This window comes from Hyaena hyaena, unplaced genomic scaffold, assembly GCF_003009895.1.
Source record: "Hyaena hyaena isolate Hyena2069 unplaced genomic scaffold, ASM300989v1 scaffold_0, whole genome shotgun sequence".
Classification (NCBI taxonomy): Eukaryota; Metazoa; Chordata; class Mammalia; order Carnivora; family Hyaenidae; genus Hyaena; species Hyaena hyaena.
Genome location: NW_024080632.1, coordinates 14191581 through 14215923, shown reverse-complemented (window position 1 = coordinate 14215923; position 24343 = coordinate 14191581). Strand labels below are relative to the sequence as shown.

Below are 24343 nucleotides of genomic sequence, written 5' to 3'. Positions count from 1 at the left end.
TAGGTGGGAGGAAAGAGAAGAAACCAAGCATTGCTAACCCTCTTCCAGATCCATGTGAGTGGCAGAATTTCCCCCGAGCTCCTTCTGTTCTGAAGTTTAGGCAGAATTGAGAGGAAACCACATGTGAAGAGGTTCTTACCATTGACAAAAAAGAATGGGATGGTCGGTCACTCCTGATCTGAAAGTGCACTTCCTGGCCCCATATATTTTTATGACTTCACTGTGTTCTAAGTTCTATTGGGTTCCTGCTGACAACTAACCTTGATACATAGGGGTTGCTCTACCTGGGGAATTTTAGTTTGGGTAAAGTCATCACTTTGGTCAAAAACTAAATGCTGTGTTCCACTCCAAGCACCAAATCTTGTGAGGGTCCCTAGTCTTGAGCCAAATGTGACTATGAAGAGGAGAGAGCTAGTTCCTTATCAATATGTTTGCAGAGATAGTTGAGGAAGGTGATCGTTGACTTCCGTCTGGGTATTTTCCTCACAATGAACCTGGGGTTCATTGTTGTGCACTGGTTGAAAGAGGGGCACTGGAATCACCCAATTCCTGGCCCTGAATCTTCTTTCTACCCCTTTCCAGCTGCTGACCAGTACTACCTCTCTGTGCCTTGCTCATCTGTGAACGGAAATAAGAACAGTGTGTGTGTGTGTGTGTGTGTGTGTGTGTGTGGTTACACATTACATGAACAACTTATGCAAGAGTTTAGCACTACACCCAGTTGGAATGCAATAAATTTTAGGTATAATAATAATAATTAATAATTTATTCTTATTCTTAGGATAGGAACTCTACCTTGGCTCTTGGATCCCTCACTCTATTTAGCTCAGTGCCATCCAAAATCATGAAGATGCCACCGAACATGGGAAGGAGCAGACAGTGATGTTGTGGACATAGATGGCATGGAGTGGGCCAGTCAAGACCTTGTCACAGCACTTAGGGTGTCTTGGGTTCCCACATGTAGGAAGGCTTCCTCCAGGCTCTGGTCTTCTGCAAAAACCCAGGCAGATGCAAATCCTACCTCAGAGCCGGATGCAGATAATTAGGGATAAAGACGCTAAGGTGCTCTCTAGGTTCATTAAAGGCTTTCAGAAACATCTGGAAGTCCATTTGTCATCTCAGAGGGGTGCCAGCCAGAAGAGAGACTTTAAATCTGCCCCTGAACAAGGTCTATGCATGGTGAGTTCAGTTTTCTATGAAGGGATCCCTTGTGGGATGATCCCTCCAGTGGCCCCTCCTAGGGGTTACATGATGCTCACGGGGTCATTCAGCAGGTTGCTGATGCTGTTGGGAATCCTGGATGTGGGGCAGGTATCATATGTGGCTAGTTCAATGCCTCACCTCTTCTGTCTCCCTATACTCCAGCTCTGCGTGTGACCCCCTGCAAGGAAGTCTATTACAGCCTTCCCTCAAGAGTGCTCTGTGGCATCAGTGCTCTGGGCAAAAAGGTTTCCATAGCCAAATACCTTTAGGAAGACTGGGTGAAAGAACATCAGATAGATGTCTGTGCTGCAGGACTTTCTAGAACCTTTAATATGTTAGTGTAATTTGTCATCAAGTTACCTGACCTAACCTAAACAATCCTCAATTTTCTGCCTGCCCCTTTGATTTTTTAAAAAAATGTTTATTTTTGAGAGAGAGTGAGAGCAGGGGAAGGGGAGAGAGGGGGAAAGAAGATCCAAAGTGGGCTTCATGCTGACAGCACAGAGCCTGATGTGGGGCTCAAAACCATGAACTGTGAGATCATGACCTGAGCAGAAGTCAGACACTTAACCCACTGAGCCGCCCAGGCGCCCCGCTCCTTCCATTTTCTGAGCTTTCCTTTATTCTGAGAACTTCCAGTGTAACAGCCCCCAGCTGTTCTTCAGACTGTCAGGCCCGGAGTGGACAGAGAGACCCCAGTGACCAAAGGGAGCCCCGGAGAGGGATGGACTCGCATCTAGAAATGGACCTTGTGACTTTCCTCGCCTCTTGCACTTCTTGCAGAAAGGAGCCAGGGCTGAAGTGGAGAAGAGACAGCTTAGAGGGGGATGCACTGATTGGTTGGCCGAGGGGAAGATGGGGAGTCCTTGGGGAGGTGGTGATTACTGGTATTTTCAGAGGTGAGGTGGCGGCGTGCTGAGCAACTTCCTTTCTTCTAGAATTTTCCCAAAGAGGTTGGCTACCTCCAGGGCACAGCCCCAGTGGATGGTGAGCCCGTAGCCTCCATGGCCATAGTTGTGGATAACCTGGTAGATGAAAGAGAGAAGGTAGCCCAGTACGTCCTGGAAGACTCAGGAGCTTCCTGCAGAGCTCTGGACGAAGCCAGAGGGCAGCAGAGGACCTCTCAGCTCCCTGACGGGATGGTGGGGGCCCAGGAACACCAGTAAGGTGACTGGGGAGCTGGAGAGTCAACATCCTAGGTTCTCTTTTGCTTAGGAGATGGACCTGCTTTAGGCACTCAGCACAAGAAATGTAGAATCATCTAGAACTTGAGGTCAGGGATTCCCCTCTCCCAAGCAAATTGTTTAAAGTTCCCTAAAGCACCTTTCTTGTGCCTTTGCTGCTCCAGAATGCCAAATCTCCTGTATTAATGCATAGACTCTTGACCTTCTACTCTTCTACTCATCTATGGCGGGGCCACCATACGGGTGGACTCCGGTTAACATGCTAGTTTGTCCCAGGGACAGAGGCAAGACCCCTGGGGACTTTTTTAAAGCTATGATCATTGGCAGGGAGTTTGACTCCATGCATGATGCTTTCCTCATCTGTGTGTACATGCGCACGCAAGCGTGCACGCGCGCACACACACACACACACACACAAATGTGCACACCATATGCCCAGGATAAGGGAGGAAGGATGACCTACCTACCTAAGGAGGATTATTTTCCTATGGGGACCCCAGCCACTCAGGTCCATTCCTTCAGCTCAGGACAACTTCTGCCATCTCAATAAAGCCCAGTTCCTGCCCCATAAGAGGGAATGTGAAAGAAGGGCCCCAGAGAGATGACAGGGCAGCCACAAAATGGGCATCTGAAAAATGGCTCTGGAGTCCAGTTCAAACCATGTCCCAGCCATGCCCCTCACCAGCTGTCTGATTTAGGCAAATGATTCCACCTGTTGGATCCCCAATTTCCTCACCTGAAGCATGGGGGAAGCAGGCCCTATCCCAAAGAGCTGTGGAGGAGATTCAATAAGGTTGTTCATGTCCTGAACACAAAGCAGACTCAGTAAGTACCCATTTCTCTTCTACTCAACCCCAAGCTTTGACAAACTGAGGCACACTGCCCTCTATGCAACCTTCGACAGGTCCTTTACCATCACTGAGCCTCAATTTCTTTATAGAGGAGGGGATGTCAGCCAGTGTTGTTCTTTCCTGGCGGTAGGCTGTGTGGAGCCTCAGATGTCAGACAAGACTGGAAATGCCAGAGCCCCCTTTGGGTAAGGGAGGACCTTGCTTTCCTTAGCAGGAGAGCATACCTCTGTGTTTGAAGATGCAAAACGAAGCTGTTCTCTTTCTAGCCGAATCTGAGAGCGGACTGGCCGCAGGCCAGTCAATTCAGCAACAATTTTTGCTTCCTGGAAAAAAAAGTGTTAGTAATTCATCTCCGGATATTTTTTTCTGCTGCCATTTTTAGATGATCAAGAACCTCATTATCATCACCACCACCACCAACACCATCACTTTCATTAACCACCACTACTATGTCCACCTTTATCAGCCACCAACATCATAATTATCACTATGTCATATCACTGCCAGTTCCATGGATGACCCCTTCTCCATCCACCACCACTACCAGCCACCACCAAGATGCCAATGGTCACCACCTCCTCACCACTATTATCACCATCCTGAGCATATTCATTACCATCAGTACCACCACCACTTCCACCCCACCCTCATCAATACCACGTTTGTCATTGCTGCCGTTACTTGAGATTTCTACGACAAATATATCTGCTCCTTGTGAAGACAGACTAAGGTGCTTTTAGGGAAGTCACCACAAAACACAGCAACTCTTAGCCACAGACAGATAGGTGTCATCAGCTCACAGTAGGACTTCCTTGTACATTATCACATTCTGCTGTATTCCACAGTCCCTTGTTAGAATAAACGTGCCCAGTTATCTTGGTGGGGGGTATCTTCCCATCCTCAAGGGATCTCATGATCAAGCTGCCCAGACCCTAGTGTCGGGTACCAATACTCCTCCCCACCTTACCTTCAGCGTGGGCACCAATCTGCAGCAGCCTTCCCAGATGGTGTTGTGGTCTCGGGTATTGTTTACCTCGCTCCAGTTCCCCAGCTGAAAGATGCCTCCAAGAGTCACTGTCTGGATCCTAGATAAAAGTGAAGAGAGTCAACGAAGAGGGGCAAGGAAGCCTTTGAGATTAATGGGGGCCATTGGCATGCTCACCCTTACAACCATCTCTACCTAAATCCCTACTACCGTCCACATTGCCATCCCTGCTAACAATACCATCAACACCACTACCATTGCCACTGTCATTGCCACCCACCAGCATCTCTACCATCACCATCAATATCACTGTTGATGTTGTCATCTCTTCTAATGTACAACATGGTGACTATAGTTAGCAATCCTGTGTTATATACTTTAAAGCTGCTGAAAGAGTAAGTCATACACATTCTCACTATGCACAGAGAAGTTGTAATTATTAACTAACCTTATTGTGATAATCATATTGTAATACCTGCTTATATCAAATCATCATGTACATTGTAAGCGTGCACAGTATGTCAATTATTTCTTAATAAAACTACAAAAAATATCACCTGTCAACAGATGTCAACAACAGATGTCAACAATCTCTTCACTACTGCCTTCATTGCTACCATGAGTAGGTCATTACCATCAACCCCATTTACCATTTCTACCTCCACTATTCATGTCACCATTGATATTGTCATCTCTGCTACACCACTTAACATCGCCATGAAGATAAAACAGCCCCCACTTAACATTAACGTTGCAATGAACATTAATTAGCGTTGCCTTTGAGACTGTCATCTCCACCATAATACACATCATCATTGATAGTGTCATCTCCATCAGCACCAGATACTGCCTCCACTCCCAATCACTGCCATCATCATCGACCTCATCATCGACACCATGCCACCCCCATCAATGTCAGCCCCTGACCGTCCTTGTCCCAGTCACCACCCCCAGGGAGTGATTTCCCCATCAGTAACCATACTATCTCTACTACCACCATTCCACTATAAGTGATATGGTCATGCTATCAACACAACCACCATCTTCAGTAACATCATCACTCTTCCCTTAATATAATCATCACCTTTAACCCGGATCCCCATCCCCACCAGCACCTTTGTTATTTCCATCCACACCACTTTCAGGGTCTCTGCCCTTACACCCACTACCTTAGTCTCCAGTGTCACCACTAACTACTGTCATCCAAAAGTTTGTTCAAGATAGAGCCTAGTTAAGGCCAAGTCTTGCCTTCCCAGGGATTTAATGGCTCAACTTTGCTTAGAAAACATGGGGAGAAAAAGCCTTCAGGGAGTAAACAGAAGCTCGTGGTGGGCAGCAGAGAGAGGGGATGAAGATGCCCCCTCTTCCACCCTAAGATGGCAGATTCTTACCCTGGGATGATGTACGGGGACTTGTAGATGCCTTTCTCTGGCTCATGGGTGATAATGAAGTGCTTCATCCAAGGGGCATCCACCTGTTGGTTGAGGACAGATAAGCCTTATCAGGGGAGCTGGACCACTGCGCTTCCCTGTCCTCCTCCTCTCTGTGCCCAGATGTTCTGACAAGTGTGGCAGGGCTGATTCCTAAGCCCACTCCTGCCCCCTCTGCCCCGACTCTGCACTCTCTTGCTCTTGCAGGAAGAGCCACCCCTGCTCCCTGAAATATCACACACTCTCACCTACATGACCACAGGAAAGCCCCTCATGCATGTACAAGTACACATACACATCAGCCCACCTCAGGAACACATGTACACCCAACATAGGCACACGTACACACACACACCCCACAAATAGGCACTCTTCACTCATGTACACACATACACAGTAAGAGGCAATGTGGATGATGTTTATACACACAGGCTCTTAAACCAGGTTGCCTGGGTTCTAATCCCAATTCCACAACTCACTCCTGTGTGAACTTGTGCATATTACTTAATTCCTCCGTGCCTCAGTTTCCCCATCTGTAAAATAACAGTGGCAATATGATAGGCCCCATCTCAGAGAGTTCTGTTAAGCACTAAATTAATAACACAATAAAGTGCTCAGGCCTGTACCTCCATAAATGTTTGCTCTTTTTATTATAATACAAGAATATGCAACTTCTGTATTTGTGCAAAGATATACACACATGCTTTGCTATATTAAAAAAAACAAGAGAGAATGTTTGGAGGGGTCATGTCGGCCCTTCTTGTTTCTTTAACATGTCAACTGCCTGAAATCTGTGAGGCTCCTCTAACAGATGTCCCCGACGCATCCACCATCTTTGGAGAGGAAATACACAGGCAGCTATAATCTCTCCATGAAGAAAAGCAGGAGTTTCCATCCCTCATCTTCACACTCACCTTAATGATCTGTCCACGGCCTGGCTGCAGAAGGGGGTCCGGTTGTAGTGACCCAGCCCACACCCCAGTGCAGTTGATAATTATATCGGCACCTCCTCTTGCTACCTGGCAGCAATGAACAGAGCAGGTGGCGCAGAAGGGGTGAGGGCCCTGGCACCCTTTTCCCCCGCCTTCCCCCTGCCCTTTACCCTGCAGCTGCCTGCTCCCTGTGGAACAGCAGGGAAGGGGCTCAATGAGGAACCCATGGAACTAACCCCAAATCTCTGCTCTGCCATTTACCTGTTATGTGACCTCAGAAATGTTCTATCACCTCTTCAAGGCCCAGCTGCCTCCGCTATAAAGTAGGGCTAATAATATCTGTTCTTAGGCTGTGTGAGGATCCAATGTGACCCTGGATGTCAAAGGGCTTGGGAAGGAGTACTGTGGAAGGAGGGAACTTTCTTAGAACCTCCAAGAAGAAGTCAGATGCAGAGAGAGTTCTCTTCCTCCTTCTGACTCCTTTTTATTTCATTTTCTTGCCTTATACTCTGCTAAGGCATTTTCATAAGGCATGTTGAAAGCCCTGGCTCTGTGCACGTGTGGGACACTTGACAGCTCAAGGATGTAACATCACAGGCACCCAAACCCCCGGTCCAGCCCCTTCACAGGTTTGTGTGGGACACTCACATGGGAAGGCATTGTTGTTATTCAAGAACCAGTGTTTTCTACACTGGCCTGTGAACCCCTTGGGAATAATGGCTGTGTCTAAGTCAACCATGCCCATTAGGGCTCAATCTGGAGGAGGTACTCACTATATAATGCTAGTAGCTGCATGTACTGAGCACCTTCCATGTACCAAGCACAATTCTAGGTACTAGGGTTGAGTGACGTCATACAGCAAAGCTCCTGGTACCTAGCCAGTGCCTGGTGAGGATAGCTGTTATTGATGGTGGTGTTACTCTGGAGCTGAGTCAGCTGAGAGTCCTGACTGCAGAAACATTAACCCTGACTTAGGTAGGAAGCAATCAAGTATGTGGAATTCAAGAGTGGGGTGCAGCTGATACTGGCAAGAGCCAGCCAGCTCTCTGGGCCTAAAACCCACTGAGGCTCAGAGGTAGATTAGCCTCTAATGGCCACCGTAATCCTTCTGTTCCTTTGTTCCTGCCACCAACATCAAGGCAGAATGCTTGAGTCCTTCTGGGATTGAAGAAAGGCCTGGAGACTGGGACAGGCCTCAGGGGGCTCTGGGTGCCCAACAAGGAGGCCCCCAACCCCGCACCAGGAAGCAGAGGCCTCCCCTGCTCACCTCCCTCCCATATCCAGGCCCTTCCAGTCCTGCAACTCACCTCCTCAAAAGACTCCACCTTCTTCTGGAAGAATTTCACTCCCCTCTCAGTTAACCTGGGGTGATCAGACACATCAAAAAGCCCAGTACTCAGTTATTTGTCCCATCTCTCCAAGAGGATGGCATGGAGTGTTTCCCAAAGAACCTTCTGTGGACGTTAATACCACAGGATGCTCCTTGAGAAAAGGGCTGTGTGGTCAGATCAGTTCATGAGCAACTTGATGGACTGGTGATCCATGAAATGTCCCTTGGGAAACCTGAGATAGTCCAAGCCTCACGTCGGGCAAATGGAGATGAGAGAAGGGCCTTGCTGAAGGTCATACAGTAAGTCAATGATGGGATTGGGACTTAAGCTCAGGCCTGTTAGCTCAAAGCTCTTGCTACTACTACCACATTGCTTTGTACCATTAAAGAGAATGAGATGCAGAGAGGGGGAAGGGCAGGGTCGGACGAATGCTAAATGCCCCTTTGTCAGAAGCAAGGCATGAGGAGGAAGGTGGGTTGAGGACATCTACCCCTCCTTCAAAATGTCCCATAGGAAAAATATCTGTCTTTATTACAGATGTAATAGAGACATTAAAAAAAAAAACAAAAAAAAATGCCAGAAAATAAATCCTATGAAAAGTGAAGCATAACTTCAAGACTATTTTATCTACATTATTTCCTCAAGATAGAAAAAGTGGGAGTTTACTGTCTAGGAAGAGGCTAGACAGGAGTCATAGGTGTCCTAAGATTAGGAGAAATAACTATGTTTTTTATTGCTTTTCAGTTTTTTTCCAAACCTGGCTGATAATCAGAATCACACACATTTCTAAGCCCCACTCCAGAGGATCTGATGCAATAGATATAAAGTGGGGTCCGGAAATCTATATATTTTTTAAAGCTCTCCAGGTCATTTGATAAATTCTCCCATCCATTCTAGATTTTTAAAAATCTTAATAAAATAGTAATATATAGGAAATATGGAATCTTCCTTAAGATGACTATAAATATAAATATGTCTCTCAAAGCTGGTGTTTGCTAATTTAGAACACTATAAGATTCCTCTTTAACATTAGGAACATTAGTTAACATTGTTCTGGAGGTACTAGCCACAGCAATTAGACAAGAAAAAAATGAGGTATAAAAATAAAAGGCAACTTCTGTTTTACAGATGATGTAAATCTATCTGGAAAACTTAAGAGAATCCATTAAAACTCTAACACAAACATTATGTATTTTGGTGAGGTCAATAATAAATATCTCATGTAATGAGCTGCCCAGATGGTTCTGGTGCCCAGTCAGGTGTGGGAACCATGGTTTTAGTGCATAGAAGTTATCAGAACCAAGGATAGCTCCCACCAAGTCTAAGAGTTTTCTTGAACATTTGGGGTTGGACAAGACAAAGACAAATCCTATGAACAAGTGTCTACCACACCCTGGTCCCTGTAAGGTGTTTTCCTAAAACTAAAGTTGAAAGTCTCACCTTTCAGTCAGCCACTGTAGATACCTTCTCCCTTCCACAATCAGGCTTGTGTTGAACCAGCCATAGCTAGAGTCATAACAGGCAAGAGTGGGAATAAAGAATCAGAATCAGAGCTATATGAGAAGGCTTTCAAGTGGAGGTGGAAGCACTCTCTTTGGGTGGGGGTGGGGGGGCAAGAGTAGAGCCAGGACCACTGAGTGAAGTTCACACAGGGACTGATTTTTGGTGCACAGAAAATTTTTGTATCAGAAAATCCATCCCACAGGTGTGTTATTTCAAAGGGGCACACGAACCCCCAATATTTATAGTAGCACTGTCAACAACAGCCGAAGTATGGAGCCCAAATACACTCCACATGTGGTGGAAACATGTGGGTAAAGAATGAAATCTTGCCATTTGCAACAATGTGGATGGAACTAGAGAGTATTATGCCAAGCAAAATTAGTCAGTCAGAGAAAGATAAATATCATATGACTTCACTTATGTGTGGAATTTAAGATACAAAACAGATGAACATAAGGGAAGGGAAGCAAAAATAGTATAAAAATAGGGAGGGGGGGAAAAACATAAGAGAGTCTTAAATACAGAGAACAAACTGAGAGTTGCTGGAGGGGTTATGGTGGGGGGATGGGCTAGATGGGTAAGGGGCGTTAAGGAAGACACTTGCTGGGATGAGCACTGAGTGTTATATGTAGGGGGTGAATCACTGGATTCTATTCTGAAATCATTATTGCACTATATGCTAACTAGCTTGGATGTAAATTAAAAAAAAAACAGGGGTGCCTGGGTGGCTCAGTCAGTTCAGTGTCCAACTTCAGCTCAGGTCATGATCTCACAGTTCATGGTTTTGAGCCCCACGTAGGGCTCTGTGCTGACAGCTCCGAGCCTGGAGCCTGCTTTGGATTTTATCTCTCCCCCTCTCTCTGCCCCTCCCCTGCTCATGCTCTGTCTCTTTCTCTCAAAAAAAATTTTTTTTTATTTTTTAAAATAATAAATAAACAAACAAATACATTTTTTAAACTCATCCCTGACACTGGAGTGTGCAAGTGGAGATTGGACATGCATTTTTAGAGGGGATTCAGGCATGGGGTGTGGCGAGGGAGGTCCAAAGAGACATCAGGCTGCAAGGAAAAGAATACAGTGTTTGGGGTCACACAGACTGAGTTGGAATCCCATTTTGGTCAGCTGGCTTTGTGACCTTGGGAAGTCACTTAGACTCTCTGAAGCTCAGTTTCCTCTTCTCCAAAAGAGGGCAGCACATGGAACTTCTGGGCTTCAGCTCTGTGACTCCATAGCCCCCACCGCCTTAGCCCCGGGCCCCTTTGGGGAGGAGGGTAGCTTCTCCAATAGAACTGGACAGAGCACCAGGAGTCCAAGGCACCAGTGGCTCTTGGCCTGGGATGGGACAAGAAACTTGTGTCTCCATCTTCTGCTGCCTCCTGGACAGATCTGTCTGAACTGTGGGACCTTAGCCACTTTGCCCATGACAATAACCTCACCTGTAATCAGGAAACACATCCAGGTCTCTGGGAGTCAGCGTCCGAAATCCCAGAACTGTGTTCTTCCAGCAAGGATCCTGCCAAGGAAGGAGAGGAGTGAAAGTCACTAAAAGCAGTATCAAAGCTTAAACAATGTGTACTGTGTATAAGGTGCTAGTCCAAGCATTTTACTTACACCACTCCATTTAATATCCCCAACAATCCAGTGGGGCAGATACTATGCTTACCTCCATTTTCACAGATGGGCCAGTTGAGGCTTAAGGAGGTTAAGTAACTTGTCTAAAGTCACACAGCTAATAAATGATAGGGCTGAGATTTGAACCAATATAGTTTGGCTTCAGAGTCCATGGTCTTAACCGTGACACTATGCAAAGGAAAGGTGAGAATAAGGCTGAGGGCAAGCGATAGAGTAAGAGTCAGAAATAAGAGAGAAAAAGGAGGTGATAGTGTGGGTTACCTAGGGGTGAGAGTGAGAGGCAGCAGATAACAGGGTCAGACAACCCGGTGAAGGCTTGGGCCTCACCACAGACCATCTAGAATTTTCTGAGACTCCATTTTCTTGTCTGTAAAATAGAGTCAATAATCACTCTTGGTCCCGCAGAAGATAACAATGTGGGCAATGCCCTTAGCTCGGTGCTAACCATTAACTAAGCCTTAGACAGCTGGCCTGGGGGTTCTGGGCATCCAGCCAGCCCCACTCCTTCAAGAAACCTGAGAATATCCCCTAAGGCTGTGCCTTTCTTAACACACTGGGCACCACGGGGTCCCAGGTGGCCTGGGTTCAAATCCCAGTTCTGCCATTTTGTTTCTCTGACTCAGAGCAAGTTACTTCATTCCTCCGAGCCTCTATGTTCTCATCTGTGAAAAGAAGCCAATGATAGTGCTTACTTGCTGGTTATAATGAGAATTAAACTAGTCACTAGTTGTAATATAGTTAGGACAGGGCCTGGTACATAATGAGCACTTCAGTAGTTTGTGCCATGCTGAGTGTTTTAGTCTATCTTGGCGAAAGCCCTGGGACCCCCAGGGACCCAGGAAACCTTGTGGCCACAACATGAAATCGCCACCACTACACGACGTGTTTGACTCAACCACAGACTAGTTCCCCTAGTTCATCAGAAAATTCTTTGGTCTCTGCCAATTTAAGATTGGAACCCAAACTAATTTTGAAGCAAAAGTAGAAGTTAAAGTAAACCTGATTTGAATGCAAGAGTCAGTCCACCTACGAGGCTCAAAGTAATTCCTGGACTCAGCCTCCCAGCCCTGGCCTGCGATCCAGGCTCTGCCCCATGGTCAAGGACTCCTCACTCACCGGAATAGGTTCATGGAAGAGGTTGTAGCCTGAGACTAGAGCCAGGCCCATGTTTGCGGCGTTGGGAGAATGGACGCGGCTTAGGAGATAGTCGAAGGTCTTCTGGTTCCAGTCCCTGGAAGGATTCCCCCAGAGTCTTGGTCACCTCATACCCTGAGCTGGACAAGAAATCTTTGAGGGCTGGCTTGTGTGGGGTTATGATCAGGCTGGTGGGGATGTGTCCAAATCCAGAAATCTACCACGTTCACTTCTGCAGCTTCCCAAATGCCCATGGGGCCTTCCCCATCCCCAGACTTTCTAGTATTTCCCCACTCATAGGAAAGAGAAGAAAAGAACCATTTTGGGCCCACCTTGAACTTGGGATCATGTAGCTGTGAGCTTAAAAGAAGGCTTTGGGGCACCCGAGTGGCTCAGTCAGTTAAGCATCTAACTCTTGATTCTGGCTTAGGTCATGATCTCACAGTTCCTGGGTTCGAGCCCCACATTGGGCTCCATGCTTGGGATTCTGTCTCCCTCTCTCTCTGCTCCTCCCCTGCTCTCTCTCTAACTCTTTCTCCAAATAAATAAATAAACATTTAAATAATAACAATAAATGAAGGCTTTGACCTGCTCAAGCCCTTCGAGCCCCACAGTTTGGGCTCACTCTGAGCATCACACACACCCCCACACACATAAATGCCGACAGTGGACTGTGGCGTGCAGCTCCCAAACACTTTCCTTCTCTTCCTCCTGGGCACAGAACCCATTTACATCTCCGGACTCCCATGCTGCTGGGTGTGGCTGTGTGACTGCGTTCTGGCCAATGGACCCTAAAGACTTCACGCTTGGTCCTCATGCTATGCTCCTGAGCATACCGATATCAGAACGTAGAGTGGTCACATCAGAAGCCACGAGAAGGACAGCAGAGCTATGAGATGCAAGGAGCCTGGGACCCTGAATTGTCACCTGCTTATCAGGAACATTGGTTTTGGAATTGATGGGAGAATGTAACTTCTGTCTGAGTTGTTACACACTTGTGGATTTCTGAAGCAGTTTACAATTTCTCAACAGACATAATAACCTTTGCAACTTCTTTGTTAAACCGGAGCATCCATCCACCCACTTAAAAGTATTCCTGAACCAGATGTTCCTCGAAAAGTTAAAAATAGAATTACCCAGGGGACCCTGGGGGGCTCCATCGGTTGGGCAGCTGACTTGGGCTCAGGTCATGATCTCACAGTCTGTGAGTTCGAGCCCCATATCAGGCTCTGTGCTGACAGTTCAGAGCCTGGAGCCTGCTTCAGATTCTGTGTCTCCCTCTCTCTCTGTCCCTTTCCTGCTCGCACTCTGTGTCTCTCTCTCTCTCAAAAATAAACATTTAAAAAAAATAGAATTACCTATGATCCAGTAATCACATACTGGTTATTTACCCAAAGAATACAAAAGCACTAATTCAAACGGATACATGCATCCTGATGTGTATAGCAGCAGTATTTACAATAGCCAAGATACGGAAGCAGCCCCAGCATCCATCACGTGATGAATGGATAAAAAAGATGTGGTATATACATATATACATATATATATATGTATATATATATATACCACACGGAATATTACTTAGCCATAAAAAAAATGAAATCTTGCCCTTTGCAATGGATGGGGCTAAAGAATATGATGCTAAGTGAAATATATCAGAGAAAGACAAAGACTATACAATTCCACTCATATGTGGAATTTAAGAAACAAAACAAAGAGGGAAAAAAGAGAGAGAAACAAACCAAAAAACTGATCCTAACTGTATAGAATACACTGATGGTTACCAGACAGGAGGGGGGGACGGATATTGGTGATGGGGAGTAAGGAGGGCACTTGTGATGAACACATGTTGAATCACTAAATCATACACCTGAAACTAATGAAACACTCTATGTTAACTAACTGGAATTAAAATAAAAACTTAAGGGGCGCCTGGGTGGTTTAGTCGGTTAAGTGTCTTCGGTCCAGGTCATGATCTCGAGGTTTGTGAGTTTGAGTTCCACGTCAGGCTCTGTGCTGACAGCTCAGAACCCAGAACCTGCTTCGGATTCTGTGTCTCTCTATTTCTCTGCCCCTCTCCTGCTCACGCTGTTTCTCTCTGTCTCTCAAAAATAAATAAGCGTTAAAAAGTGTTTTTAATGGTAAATTTAAAACTTCAAAAAAAAGAAACTGTTAAATAAAAATGATTAATAACTGTCACAATGAGCAAATTCAGGGGAAATAGATCTATAAACTATTAAATACAGCTAAGAGACTATTAAAGATAGCAATCAGAATAAGTTCAAAAGAATTGAAAGACCTTTTTATGAATTTATATATGGAAGAAAATATGTCTCTGAGGGCAAAATTGTTCCCTGCAGTACTCAGTTTCAAAAACTTTGGTGAATTTTGTCCTTCTTTATAATTATTGCTGGGGTTTGAAGGCTCTGTTTTCTGTTAGCCACTGGGGAAATCAGATGAAAATGACCTTTAAATAAATAATTATAAATGAGGAAAAGAAAACCCAAAGTCTTCCCGATCACACAGATCATGTGAGGAATGGGAGAAAGCCACCATTTGGCACATAGTAGGGCTTAATATTTATTAGTATTTCCTTTTAAGCCTTGACAAGGAGCTTGTTCTTGGTGACAGGAGCACAGAGAGGGGACATCCCCTCTTCAAACTCAGCCCCTCCAGTCCCCAGGCCACTCTCTGGGACCCTCACTCACGCCTCCTGTGGGTTTTTAGGGTCCAAGAGGTAGGGCTGACAGAGGCCGGCTGCCACGTCGGTGTTTGTGAGCGGGGTGAAGCGGTCTGCGTAGACCCTCATGTCCAGGGACGGCAGGACTGAATGGTAGCGCTCGTGGATGCAGAGGGCACTGGACAAGCCAATGACGCCCGCTCCGATCACTACCACGCGCATGGTGCTGGCCTGCAGGAAGGAAGGGTTGAAGGGTGCTGTCACCACCATCACCACCATCCACTGAAAACTTAGAAGGTGCCAGACACCACCACACCCCTTCTATACCTGACCCTCTTGATGACCCTCACACACGGAAAAACTGAAACATGCAGAGGCCAAGCAACTTGCCCAAGGTCACGCAGCTGGTAAGGGATGCTGCCCTGGCCAGGGAGCCTCCTCGAATACCCCGCCCCAGCCCGGGAACACAGAAAGGACAGAGCAGAGCACCTGGCCAGCTATAGACTGGGAGTCTAGGACAATGGGCTCTAGCGTCAAGTCTCGTACCTCAACTCTGCCACCTACTGGCCATCGACCATGCAGATGAGACTTCAACTTCTGATAAGTGGGAAGGAAAAATGACTCCTACCTTGGACAATAGATGGGAGATTTAGCAAGACGGCCAATGAGAAACACCTTAACACAGGGTCAGGTGCAAGAGAAGAAGTAGTTGACTGACATTTGTGGAACACCTACTGTGTGCCAACCCAGTGCTAAATGCTTCCCGTGCATCATTTTTTCTGAGCCTTCCCACATTCTTCGGAGGCAGGGGCTGGTGTTATTGGCCTCATTGGACCGTTGAGGAAAGGAGGCTCAGAGAGGTGCGCCAAGTCACCTGAGGTCACACAGCCAGTAAGTGGTGCTGTTGGGATTTAATTTGCATCCAAGTAAACTCAACGTACACTTCTGGCACACCTGCTGGGCACCGAGCTGGCAGCTAGTGGATGTAATGTCTGGCTTTAGAACTCAGATCTTCTAGCACACACACTCAGTCAGGGCCAGCCTTGGGGCTGGGCTGGCTGGGTCCTCAGAAGTTTAAAAGGCCCAGCAACTTTTGACCTTGAAGCTGCTTGGGCCCAGCACAGCAGGAAAATATTCTGCCCGCTCCTGCTGAGGCAGAACAAGGGGACTTTTTATGCCCGGAAGGGCCAAGTTCGACTTTCCCTCCTCTACACTCACAGCCCTCCTCCCTCGGACCAAGCCTCCTGGCAGCCCCGTGGCCCCGGTCCGCAGGACATCCTCAATACGGCCTAGTTTTGTAAAAGGGGAAAACGGCTCCAGTCCACAAGAACTGGACTCCTTTGGGGTTTCAGCAGCCAAGTTGGAGATAAAACCACAAAACGGAAAGGCATTGTTCCTCTGGGCCGGTCCCCTTCCGGCTGCGAGGCTTGGTTGCAGGGCAGACCCTCTGGGGGATTCCTACTCCTCCCATCCCTCCTCCCCCCTACTTTGCCTCAGGAGATTCAATCTCCTCATCTATAAAATGAGAGTAACCCTGACCTCACCGGGTCATCCTGAAAATTAAACCACTAGCTTGGTGGAAGTTTCTAGTATGGCGCCTGGCACAGAGTAGGCCCTCAATACGTAGTGACCTCCTTCTGTCCCCCAGCGCCTTGAAAATCCCAACAGAAAGAACACTGGCGGAAGGAGAAGAGGAAGAAGGGAGGATCAGATCTGGCTTTAGTTCTGACTCTCTGTGTGGCCTTGGCCAAGTTACTTCCCCTCTCTGGGCCTTCTGACTCTCTCTGCATAACTCTGGAGAGCTGACAGCTTTTGTGCATTAACGATAAGAAGGCACAGCGCAGCGAGGTGGCAGTAAGAGCCCAGGCTGGGGGTGGACGTACCTGGGTTCACAGCCTGGCTCTGGCGCACACCGGCTGTGTGGCCGCGGGCAAGGCGCTTAACTTGACTGAGGGAGATTGATCAACCTCCCCGGGTTCCTAGGTCTGAGGGTATTCCCGGGATGTGGGCATTGAATGCTAAAACCAGGAGAGTCCTGAGCCGGACCAGGAGTTGGTCATCCTGACTTCAGACTCTGTTTCCTTTTCTGTAAACTGTTCAGGGTTAACAAAGCTCCCTGTCGAGTCCCCCCACGAGAATATCAGCTCCGGGAGGGCAGGGACTTTTATCTACCGAGAATAGTGCCCGGCCTATAGCAAGGACTCATGAAGGAACAAAAGAAGGAAAGAAAGAAGGGTCTAAGGAAGGGATAGAAGGAAGGAAGTTCTTATGAGGATCAAAAAAGACATTACTGGTTAAGCGCTGGGGACCTCATAAATGACAGCAGTGATTGTCACCCAGTTGACAGGTGAGGGAGTCGAGGCCAGAGAGAGCAAGGTAGTTATTTGAGATCATAACAAGAGTTGGAGGAAAGGTGGGGTGTGAACCCAGCTCTGCCTTTTCCAGGGTCTGATTTTTTTTTTCCCATCACCTTGTCACCTAGAAAACCAGCAAAGGACGGAGAAAAAGAGGAGCTGCTTATGTAATAGGAATGGCAAAGCATGAGAAGGAGCGTGTGAGCCCACGCCCCCCAACCAGAAGTTTCTGGGCAGGGAGAAAGAAGCTTTGGACCACAGCAGAGCTGGGCTACCGAATGTCTCCAATAACCAGGCTGTTCAGGTGTGTCAAAGCCTCTGGTTAGGAGCAGGGGCATGTGCCCCAAAGAAGAACATGAAGGGGCACCTGGGTGGCTCAGTCAGTTAAGCTTCTGACTTCAGTTCGTGTCATGATCTCATGGTTTATGAGTTTGAGCCCTGTGTCGGGCCCTATGCTGACAGCTCGGAGCCTGGAGCCTGCTTCGGATTCTGTGTCTCCCTCTCTCTCTGCCCCTCCCCCGCTTGTACTCTGTCTCTCAAAAATAAACAAACATTAAAAAAAAAAAAAAAAGAGCCTGAGGGAGGCCCAGAGCCATGTCTGGAACCAGCAATGTTGGACTCAGTTTCTCCAGAGTGTAAAATTCTAAAGATGAGTGAGACATTGCTATACAGATGGGGAAACTGAGGCCTGGGAAAAGAGGAGAGACTCAACCAAGATGACACATTCGTGATAAAAGGGTTTGTGGGGTCTTGGGGTGAAAAAAACCTCCGTGAAAGGCAAGAATAGGTTGAGGCAGAAAAAGAACTGGGACTATAGAGATCACATGTCGTGTGAAGTCACGGCGCTAAGAACTTCACACACTTTATCTGCTTTCAGTTCCTGACCATCCTCAGGGTTATCATTATGCCCATTTTACAGATGAAGCAAGTAAGAGGCTCAGACACCCACCCAGCTGGTGAGAAGCAGAGCCCAGCACAGCCTGACTCACACAAGTCCATGCCCCTGAACACCGTGCATGCTGGGCTGGCAAATCACACTATCTGGAAAATCTGAGGGTTACGCAGAAAATAAACAGCTAATATTTCAGAGTCCTGCGCTGAAAAAAAAAAAAAAACATAAAATAAAATATGTGTAGGAATTTTTAGTGTGTTGCTGGTCAGCATGGAATTGAAAAGGAAAAATGTGTTTCCTAAGCTAATCATATTGAACTACATGAATCCAATCTGATGCTGATTACAGCCACCATGTGTTACAGTGCAATGTAAATGCACGAGGTTCCTTTTAGGAGCAGGAGCTAGACTGAAGGATTTGACAGACCCAGCCTCAGGTAAAATCAATAATGAATGTGGGATAATGAACTTGTAGACTCGCATGCACACGGCTCGATTACAAAGTCAACCATTTTCTCGTTGTTGCTGCTGTTTCTATGAGTGCTGCCGTTCTCCAGTGTCTTATGCCATGAATTCAACCGAGAGTGCTTGGAGTGTGCATCCAGGAAGATGCTGAGGTTCTCACTTCTATGTGTGCGTGTGTGTGTGTGTGATTACAAAGTCTCCGTAAGTGTGCAGCAGGAAGGGAATTTGGGGTGTCCGCCACTCACCACTTATACGTAGATCTCGTATCGACATCCTCTTACTTAATCCCCTCAGCTGCTCTGGGAGGTTCTGCAGACACGTGGCTGAGGTTCAGGGAGAGGAAGTCACTCTCCCAAAGTCACCCAGCGTGGGACAGGGCTGGGATCTGGACCCTGTTCTGTGGAGTTTTCTGCTCTATAACTATTAGGCGGCGGGCAGAAGTGCTTGCTTTTCAGTCTCAGTATGTGTTTGCTTATAATCCTCCTTGTCCCTAGAAAGGAATTGGGGCCAGCTTGTGCCTTTGATTGCCATTTGCGTGTACAAAAAAAAAAAAAAAAGAAAGAAAAAAGAAAGACTTCTAAAACAAATCAACAAGTCACAGGCAAGGTATTTGAATAAACATAATCAGGCTGTGTGCCCTGCAGCTACTTTCTTATGAGGTTGATATTTTCACAATTGATCTTGAAAATGGAACAAATTCTATAAGTGCTTGATAACCAGCCTATCAGCTCCCTGCCCCCAAATAATAATTACCTTTTACCGAGTACTTGCTGTGTGCCCAGTTCTGTTCATCCCCTCTTTGGATACTCAAATTAACCCTGCAAGAGTTGATTATGACCCCTGCCTTCCAGATGAGGAAAAGGAGGTCTGGAGGAGGCGTAGGCACCTGCCTGGCTCCGGGGCAGTTACCGGCCTTGGGCTCTAAGGAGGAGCCTTGACGCCCTTAATGCCCGGAGGACCTGGGGCCCTGGTGTGCCGCTACCCCCACTCACCTGATTGCCAAACTTCTGAAGAAAAGAGGCAGCTGCTGTGGGCGCAGGATCTTACCTCCTGAGACAAGTCTCCTGCTTCTGGGGCGTCCTGTCCTCACTCAGCCCTCTGGCCACCAACTGGGACTCAGGATCAAAGTCTGGACTTGTGGGCAGGATACTGCAAGGGGTAGGGCTTGGCACTGCTGCTTCTCGCAGTCTGGGTGACCTCCCCTCCCCTCCTCTGGTCCCTGAAAAGTTGCCTGACTTTTCTGGCCGGTCCTGAGCCCCTGTGGACAGCCCTCAGCGGGGAGGGCGGGCAGCAAGGCTGATGGGGACAAGGAGGTCTGTCTCCGGGGCCAGCTGGAGACGATCCTCCTTCTTCCCTCTTCCTGCTGCCGCCCTGGGGGAGGGGAAGATTGCTCCCTGAGCCACTGTGGGCCTGGTCAGCCTGGCGGCCCTGCGGGGAGGCCGGAGATACAGGGCGGGGGCTCCAGGGGCCAGCCGGCCAGTCTAATGCCATTCTGGAATGCTGGGTGCATGAGGCCAAGGAGACGCTCAAGGCGACGCCTGTTTGGGTGGCTCTTTGTTCCCGTATCCCAGAGACCCAGGCGGCAGGACTCCAGCTCCCTCCTCTGCCGGGGCTAGACCTGGAGCTGCACTTACTGGAGCCAAACATCACCAGGCACCTCACTACGTGGATGGGGAGACTGGGGCCCCAAGAGAAATGGGCAAGCCCCCCCCCCCGAGGAAGGCATCCTTTGGGTCAGCTTTGAAGACCCAGCCCCCCCTTCCCTATCTTTAGCATCGAATAAACAAGTTTGGATGGGGCGCCTGGATGACTCAGTCGGTTGACCGTCAGACTCTGGCTCAGGTCATGATCTCATGGTTCCTGAGTTCGAGCCCCCCATCCGGCTCACTGCTGTCAGCGTGGAGTCTGCTTCTGATTTTCTGTCTCTCCCTCTCTCTCTTTCTCTCTCTCTCTCTCTCTGCACCGCCCCCCATTCAAAAATAAATAAACATAAAAAAAGTTTGGATGAAATAAGAAAATGCATACAATATATTTAGTGCATGGTATTTTTTTAGCAATAATTTTTAAAAGGATGGGGTGAACTCTGCCCTTTGTATATTTTAACTTCATTTGAATATTTTAAATAATCTTCATGCTTCACTTTTATATCACATGACTTTGTGCCCCTCGTTCATGGGAATATTTATTTGTTTTTTAATGTTTATTTTATTTTTGAGGGGGAGGAGGGGCAGAAAGAAAGGGGCACAGAGGACCCAAAGCGGGCTCTGCGCTGACAGCAGAGAGCCCAATGAGAGGCTTGAACTCATAAATCATGAGATTATGACCTGAGCCAAAGTCCAACTTTTAACCACTGAGCCACTCAGGTGTCCCCCATGATGGGAATAAAGTTAACGAAAATTTGCCAGATATCTTCATGTGCCCCCCACTCCTTTCCTAGCCGTGATATAGGTCTGTAAGTTTCAGTGTGCCAGTTGAATTTATAATAATATATTTTTAAGTTTATTTACTTATCTTGAGAGAGAGAGAGCATGAGTCGGGAAGGGCATAGAAAGAGGGAGAGACAGAATCCAAAGCAGGCTCTGTGCCGTCAGCACAGAACCCGTAAAAGGGCTAGATCTTGCAACCGTGAAATCAGACCTGAGCTGAAATCAAGAGTCCGACGCTTACCGAATGAGTCACCTAGGATCCCCTTTATTTATTTATTTTTTAAATTAGTTTATTTATTTGAGGGAGGGATGGGCAAAGAGAGAGGGAGAGAGAGAATCCACGCTGTCAGCGCAGAGCCCAACCTGGGCTCCATCTCACGACCATGAGATCATGACCTGAACTGAAATCAAGGGTCGGCAATTAACCACCTGAGCCACCCAGATGCCCCACAATGTTCCAATTTCAAATACTTAACCTGGATGATCTCATTGCATCTCAGAACAGCCCTGGACACCAGGTGCTGTTATGATCATCCCTCCCTTCAGTTCAAAAACATCCTCCCCATATCCACTAATGCTAAACGTACACTTACATAATCCCCAAACCCAGCAACCCCGATTCTTACCCACATACCTATGAGAAATGAAAACATACATCAACCAAAAGTCTTGTACAAGGACATCTATAGCCCCAAAGTGGAAATAAGTCAAAGATCTATTAGCTGGGGCATAAAAGAAACAGATGGGGTGAGGGTGGGGTTCGGACAATCCCCACCATGAAATATTATACAGCAATGAAAAAGACAAATGCTACCGCACACAACAGCCTGCATGAATTGCAGTCACTATGTTTCAGAAGAAGCGCATACGGCATGCTTCCAGAGATACGAAATTCAAGGAAATGGCAAAGCTAATCAATGGTGACAGAGACTGTGGGGAGACTGTCTCTGGGAGAGGCACTGATGAGGGTAGGGACACAAGTTTTTCTGAGAGTCTGGAAATGTGCTCCCTAATCTGGCTGGTGGTTATGGGAATGTGTGTTTATACAAAAATCTATCCAGCTGCGCATTTAAAATTAACAGCAATGTATCTGACACAGTTAGAATAGGGGCGAGGAAGAGCAAGAAAGGAGGAAGAAAAGAAGGAAGGAAATCCCGCAGGGGCATAGGGCTCCCTTGGTCTTGGTGATGACCAGGACTTTAAGAAACTATTCTTATTTTTTCACTTTTTTTTCAATGTTTATTCATTTTTTGAGAGAGAGAGAGAGAGACAGAGCATGAGTGGGGGGGGGGGTAGCACAGAGAGAGAAGGAGACACAGACTCCAAAGCAGGCTCTAGGCTCTGAGCTGTCAGCAGAGCGCCCAACACAGGCTCAGACTTGTGAACCACAAGATTATGACCTGAGCCGAAGTTGGACTCTCAGCCGACTGAGCCACCCAGGCTCCCCATTAAGAAACGCTTCTGGGGGCTCCTGGGTGGCTTAGTCGGTTAAGCGTCCGACTTTCGCTCAGGTCATGATCTCGCGGTTCATGGGTTCGAGCCCCGCGTCGGGCTCTGTGCTGACTGCCAGCTCGGAGCCTGGAGCCTGTTTCAGTCTGTGACTCCCTCTCTCTCTGACCCTCCCCTGCTCACGCTGTCTCTCTCTCTCTCCTAGAAATAAATTTAAAAAAAAAGAAACTCTTCTGAATACACAAAATTCGCTGATCATAACAATAGAAGTTCCCCCCCCCCCAAAAAAAAGCCCCAGAAGACCTTTGGAATCACTTTCTGTATATTTGGGCGGAGTTGCAGGAGTCCAAGTTCCTTCTGTTCCAGTGGTTGGTTGATAAACAGCACGGCCCCATAGCAGCCCTGAAATACACTCGGTTAGGGCAAAAGGGTCATTTACCAGGAGAATTTCCCGCAGGAGGCAGAATTCTGGGTGTGGCAGGTGAAGTTATAGAATAACAGGTTAATGCACACCCACTCTCCCTCAGATAAAACTCATTTATTATAACTTTTCTAAGTGTTGATTGTCATGACCTCTGTAAATGTCTACAACACAGGAGGTATAAAGATAAAAGGACCCATCACGTGCGGTCAATCCGACCACCAGGAAGGAGGCGCTGTTAACAGTGGGCGAATATCCCGGAGACAAGATGGGACCATGTTGTGTGTGCTGTGTCTCCTGGTCTGCCCACTTATCAATACGGTAGGTCCTGAATATCTTTCCATACGACTCTGGAACAACAGCATCTGTTTCACACAGGGTACTACCGTCCAGGGATATAACAATTTTGCAAGTTAGTCCCTAAAAGGGCGGTGTCCCTAGGATTTTTTTTTTTTTTTTGATGTTACAAACAAATATCTTGAGGGTGTTGGCACACTCGTCAAATTATTTCCTTAGTCTTGATTCCTAAAAATGAAATCTTTGTGCCGAAGAGTTTGCATGTTTGAAACGTTCATCCATTTTGCCAGATGGCCCTCTGGAAGGGCTATATCGATTGATAAATTTAAAGGAGGTGCCCACCTTGTACTTGCACCATCCCGACAGTGAAAGCCTGCTTAAATTTTGCACAGCCCCCACCCACCGCTCCCTCTACCTAGTTCCAGCCCTGCTGATGACATTGCCAAGCCTCTCCCATGGTGATGGGCTTTTTGGAATTTCTTTATACAGTGTCTATGTATGTATGTGTGATGTATGGTTTTTTTTTTTAACTTTTATATATTTATTTATTTTGAGACAGAAAGAGCTTGAGTAGGGGAGGGGCAGAGAAAGAAGGAAAGAGAGAATCCCAAGCAAGCTTCACACTGCCAGTGCAGAGCCTGACGCAGGGCTCAATCTCACCAACTGCAAGATCATGACCTGAGCCGAAAGCAAGAGTTGGACGCTTCAGTGACTGAGCCACCCAAGCACCCCATGATGTATGTATTTAGCTCATTTTTCTCTTGAAGTGAGTTGCCTATTTTTCTTTTTGATTTGTAAGAATTCCCTTTTTTAAAAAATTTTCTTAATGTTTATTTTTGAGAGAGAGAGAGAGACAGCGTGAGCAGGGGAGGGTCAGAGAGAGGGGGAGTCACAGAATCTGAAGACAGGCTCCAGGCTCTGGGCTAGCTGTCAACACAGAGCCCGACGCGGGGCTTGAACCCACGAACCGTGAGATCATGACCTGAGCCGAAGTCGGACGCTTAACCGACTGAGCCACCCAGGTGCCCCAAGAATTCCCTTTATAGTTATGGGTTTCCTCCTTCTGTTGCAAATAGTTTCCTCAGTTTGTTATAAAAAGATTTTAAGCCTTTTTGTAGTCAAATCTATTCATCTTTTTTTTTTTTTGTCTTCATGGTTTCTGCCATTAGCGTCAT

The 24343-nt window shown here is 47.1% G+C and overlaps 1 protein-coding gene across 1 annotated transcript; it reads right to left on the bottom strand.

Moving 5' to 3' along the window:
* Positions 1 to 1822: 1822 nt before the first annotated feature.
* DAO (D-amino acid oxidase) lies at positions 1823 to 19655 on the bottom strand. Its single transcript, XM_039256873.1, has 11 exons — positions 19568 to 19655; positions 14894 to 15096; positions 12168 to 12282; positions 10856 to 10932; positions 9357 to 9422; positions 7893 to 7947; positions 6568 to 6672; positions 5615 to 5697; positions 4206 to 4323; positions 3463 to 3561; positions 1823 to 2228 (listed from the first exon to the last, which is right to left on the bottom strand). Exons 2-11 carry the CDS (start codon positions 15085 to 15087, stop codon positions 2097 to 2099), a joined length of 1044 nt encoding a protein of 347 aa, XP_039112804.1. The 5' UTR covers positions 15088 to 15096; positions 19568 to 19655; the 3' UTR covers positions 1823 to 2096.
* Between the last annotated feature and the right edge of the window lie 4688 nt (positions 19656 to 24343).

What these genes read in the sequence shown, in the direction of transcription:
- DAO (XM_039256873.1), bottom strand. Translation starts at nt 15,087, where the DNA reads ATGCGCGTGGTAGTGATCGGAGCGGGCGTCATTGGCTTGTCCAGTGCC. An exon ending in AGGTGGAGTCTTTTGAGGAG is followed by an intron (nt 6,673 to 7,892) that starts GTGAGTTGCAGG and finishes CATTGCTGCCAG; the next exon opens with GTAGCAAGAGGAGGTGCCGA. An exon ending in TTGCATCTTCAAACACAGAG is followed by an intron (nt 2,229 to 3,462) that starts GTATGCTCTCCT and finishes TTCATCTACCAG; the next exon opens with GTTATCCACAACTATGGCCA.